General features: G+C 46.0%; 1 protein-coding gene across 1 annotated transcript in view; it reads left to right on the top strand.

Moving 5' to 3' along the window:
• Window positions 1–4,881, top strand: part of HYDIN (HYDIN, axonemal central pair apparatus protein) — a 361,269-nt gene that overhangs the window by 270,319 nt on the left and 86,069 nt on the right. The window contains exons 41-42 of the mRNA XM_015558788.1: window positions 1,030–1,167; window positions 4,232–4,415. Of these exons, the coding sequence (XP_015414274.1) occupies window positions 1,030–1,167; window positions 4,232–4,415 (322 nt within the window). The remainder of the gene's footprint in view (window positions 1–1,029; window positions 1,168–4,231; window positions 4,416–4,881) is intronic.

Below are 4,881 nucleotides of genomic sequence, written 5' to 3'. Positions count from 1 at the left end.
CCAGCTTCGATTCTGCTCAAGGGCACATGCCTGGGTTGCAGGCTCGATTCCCAGTGTGGGCTGTGCAGGAGGCAGCTGATCAGTGATTCTCTCTCATCATTGATGTTTCTATCCTTCTCTCCCTCTTTCTTCCTCCCTCTAAAATAAATTTTAAAAAACACATTTTTGAAAATAAAAAAATAGAAGTCCAATCATTTGTCTGCCTAAAACATGCCAACAACTTCCTATAATACTTGGAATAAAATCCACATTTCTTACCATGATTGACAAGCCCTGCATATTCTGGCCTGCCTGTGTCTTCGACTTTAAGCCTGACCACCGTTCCCGTTGCTCACTCAGTTCCCATTGGACTTGGCTCCTACGTGCTCCCCAAATAACCACACATGCAGTCGTGTTGAGGGAACTTGCTCTTTCCTCTCAGAAAGACTCTTCTCTCAGGATGTTGTCTTGCTCTTTCATATTCTCTCATACCCAGGTAGTGTGACCATCCTTTCTAAATAGCCATTGCCCAACCCTGTCATTGCCCTTTACTCCCTTATCTGATCATTTTCTCCCTGGCATTCATTACTATTTGAAATTGTCACTGATTTGCATATTCATCTATCCCTTTTCTGTCTCCCCAACTTGAAGGCAAGGACCAGACTGGCAGCACCATTGCTAGGCTTGTGTGTTGTTGTGGGAAACAGCAAGGATGGACCGGCTCCCGGCAGACTAGCAGCAACACTGCTAGGCTTGTGTGTTGTTGTGTCCCTGGTCCTAGAGGAGACCCTGGTGCATAGTAGGTGCTCAAAGAAGATTTGATTGAAAGAACAAATGGGTGCTGTTCAGTACATACACAAAGCACCTTCCACAGTGTCCCCACTCAGAGCTTATAGCAATTCTTAGAGGAAGATAGGAATATCCAATTTTACAGATGAGGAAAGGAGGCCCAGAGAGATGATATGACTTTCCTGAGGTCACATGGCTTGTAGGTGTAGGAGTTGTTGGGACACCGAGCTGGGTTCTCACTTCTGAACCTTCTCTCCACAGATTTCCTCCAGTCCTCTCCCCTCGGGACCCACACCGCGCAGGCTTAGTGTCAGCACCAGCATCGGAGGCGAGACCGGGCTCCTGAGCTGTGTGCTCCCTGAGGAAATGCTCGTTCAGATCCTGGCCGAGCGCTTACAGGTGCGTCCACACTCGTGCATGGAGCTGCGGAGCTCACACATCTTCCCCAGGCCGTGCGGAGACGGAGCCCTGATAGCCCACAGCAGCTTAGAACCCCGGGCCTTGGAGAGGAAAGATGGGTTTCCTCACCCTCACCAGTCATTTACGTGTCCTTTTGACAGCCATGTCGGTCTGCTGCCTAAAGCCACTCACTTTCAAGGACCAGTGATCAGAAGAGTCACGGCACAGCCCTCAGTGGTGTTTTTGAAACTGTACGGAGGAGCTGTTCAGAGTTAGAATTTGGAGGCAGTTAATTGCTATAAAAATTTGTTTTTAAGTGAGAAAAGCAGGTTATGTTCCATATGATTTCACTATATGTGGAATCTAAAGAATACATTAAACAAACAAAACAGAAAGAGACTCATAAAAATAGAGAACAAACTGAAGGTTGTCAGATAGGAGGGGGACTTGGGAGGCTGAGTGAAAAAGGTGAAAGGATTAAGAACTACAACTGGTAGTCACAAAATAGTCACAGAATATAAAACACAGCATAGGGGATATAGTCAGTAATCCTATATAAAAAAGAGTCAATATGCTAATTACACCAAACAGCAGAACGACCATCCAGACAACCTACTGGACGAAGCTGGGGCTGCAAGGGCTGAGGCACCTGGGGCTGCGAGGGCCGAGCCCCTTGCACAAATTTCGTGCATCAGGCCTCTAGTCTGTAATAATAAAAGCATGATATGCTAATTAGACCAGACGACCTTCCGGACAAAGCCTGAGTCCCGAGTGCCAGAGGGAAGCTGGTGCCAGCAGCCAGGGGAAGGAAGGCCTACTCTCGCACGAATTTCATGCATCAGGCCTCTAGTATTGTAATAACTATGTATGGTGCCAGGTGGGTACTAGACTTATGGCAGATCATTTTGTAAATTATATAAATCTCTAACCACTATGCAGCATAGGGGATATAGTCAGTAATCCTATATAAAAAAGAGTCAATATGCTAATTACACCAAACAGCAGAACGACCATCCAGACAACCTACTGGACGAAGCTGGGGCTGCAAGGGCTGAGGCACACTAATATAAAATAATATTGAATGTCAATTGTAACTGACAAATTAAAAAAGAAAGAAAAGGAGATTATGAAATAGTATATAAGGCACAATTACGTTTCTATAAAAATGTATAAATGTATATTGTACACATAGTAAAATCTCAAAGTACATGTTAACTGTGGTTATCTTTGGTAATTAGAGATTTTTAGTCTTCATTTCTGAATTATTTTACAATGATATATTGCTTTTGTAAAATATATTTTTATAGATATTAAAGAGGAAGGGAGAGGGAGAGAGAGCTATGTATGGTGCCAGGTGGGTACTAGACTTATGTTAACAAGATCAGCAGCGTTTGGGAGAGCGTCACTTAAGCCTCGTCCCACACTGGGGATCAAGCCCACAACCCAGGCATATGCCCTGACTGGGATTTGAACTGTGACCTCCTGGTTCATACGTCGAAACTCAACCACTGAGCCACCCCAGCCGAGCAATGATATATTGCTTTTAAAGTCCAAAACACAATAACTGTTTCCATTTTAAAATTTTTATAAGTGTTAACAAGATCAGCAGCATTTGGGAGAGCATCACTTAAGCCCGCAGGCTGCTTGGGATTTACAGAGAGCGAAACCGTTCAACAAGTCCCACAGCTGTGTGTTTGCTTTAGTTTTGCAAACTGGGCACAATTTTAATTGCACATTTAAATACGATAAAATCAAACTTGAGGCTCCCAGCAGAGGAGGAATGTCGTTCCTGGAAATGACCTGTGTAGTGTTTGGACTGCTGCTGTGTTACAGGCACCACCCCTCTCAACTCACTTGAGCAAGGCGGTCACATAAGTGTGCAGGTATTTCATGAATCCGGATTAAAGGTAGCGAGTCACGGGGAAAGCCCAGGGGAAGCCAGCAGAGCTGTGCTCCCCAGAACACTGATCTTTGTTGAGACATGGAGCCCGCACGGTCTCCTTCATCCACAAGGTCTTGCTACAAAGAAAAAAAAAATGCAGACCTGAACTAAGTCGTGTATTTAGTGATGTCGTTGATTTACATTCTGACGCAAGATTCTTGCCTCGTCAAACACTGGCAGAAATCTGTCCCCGGCCAGTGGTGGCCAGTCTATGCACTGCACTTTGAGTAAGACTGCCGTGCAAAGAGGCTATTCTTGAATGGTTAATAATATCAAAAGCATTACACTCCCAGGCAGGGACGCCACTAAGGATGGCCCAGCTGCTACCTCTGTCCTTGCTGCCAATGACCCTGCACACGAAGACAGCTTTCTTTGCATCTCCCTTCCCGGGATCTCTTGGATCTTCCCAGACCAACACTTGAACATGTAGTTTGTTTTCCTTGTTTCCTTAGAGAGGAAGGGAGAGGGAGAGAGAGATAGAAACATCAGTGATGAGAATCATAAATTGACTGCCTCCTGCACACCCGCTACTGGGATCGAGCCCTCAACCTGGGCATGTGCCCTGACTGGGATTCGAGCGCAGCTCTGAGGAGCACAGCTCTACTGGCTTCCCTTGGGCTTTCCCAGTGATTCGCTACCTTTAATTCGGATTCATGAAATACCTGCACACTTATGTGACCGCCTTGCTCAAGTGAGTTGAGAGGGGTGGTGCCTGTAACACAGCAGCAGTCCAAACACTACACAGGTCATTTCCAGGAACGACATTCCTCCTCTGCTGGGAACCTCAAGTCCGATTTTATTATATTTAAATGTGCAATTAATATTGTGCCCAGTTTGCAACAAGTTCCCAAGGGTCTATAGAGACAGCATAAACCCTTTGCTCTTCAAGTATGTACGATGAAGCTCTTCCATGATGGACTGAATATTTCTCCTTTCTCTTTATTTTATAACAGCACCTTGAATTTAGCAGGTAGTCGAATGGTACTTTTTTTTATCAGGGCGCAGTAGGTTTGCAGAACCCATTGCAGCCCCAGTGAAAGCACTGGCAGAAGAACAAGCAGCTCTGTCGAGAACAGATGGCCCGGTGGCCATGGTAACGGCCTCTGTTCTCTCTGGTTTCAGCTGAGTGACTGCAACCTGGGAGTGGTGTTTGACAGCCTCGACACACTCTTTGCTCGGAACGCGGCCATTGCTCTCCTCTGCCTGCTGAAGGCCATTGGCAACAGGGAGCACATCTACGTCCTCAACATGCCCCAGGATTACGCAGGCATGAAGGCCCAGGAGAAAGCCAAAAAGGAGCAAGAAGGCAAGGCCCATGCCCTTCTGGACTGTCCTTCACAGGCGCTCACAAGTCTTTCCTTTACATATCGCATCTGCCCTTTTTAAAGGCTTCCCTGGCATGATAGCCCATTGGGCTTAAATGAAACTATTCCATTTGCCATCTCATAGGTGCCCCACCTCTGCCCCATAAGGTGGCTGGGAGTTCTTATTTCTTCCACTTTCTATGTGTGGGAACTGAGGAAGAAAGGACATATAGAGAAATTATAGACTAAAGAGTGGACTTGGCTCTTCTGACAACAGGCACAGTTCTCTTTTGTCCAGGATCTCACTGTTCATACTCATCTTCTCCGGAACTACAGCTGACCCCCAGGGAACACACCACAAGTCCCATCCTGACTCAGGTGACCAGTTAGCTTGTTGGTTTTTGTTTTAGCCAAATGTGCATTTCCTGTAAAACTAGAGGTGTTGCTAAACTTTACAAAAGCAAGAGT

The sequence above is a fragment of the Myotis davidii genome, unplaced genomic scaffold (assembly GCF_000327345.1).
Source record: "Myotis davidii unplaced genomic scaffold, ASM32734v1 scaffold453, whole genome shotgun sequence".
NCBI classification, from domain to species: domain Eukaryota; kingdom Metazoa; phylum Chordata; class Mammalia; order Chiroptera; family Vespertilionidae; genus Myotis; species Myotis davidii.
The sequence above is the reverse complement of the archived record's forward strand: the minus strand, read 5'-3'. Positions and strand labels throughout refer to the sequence as shown.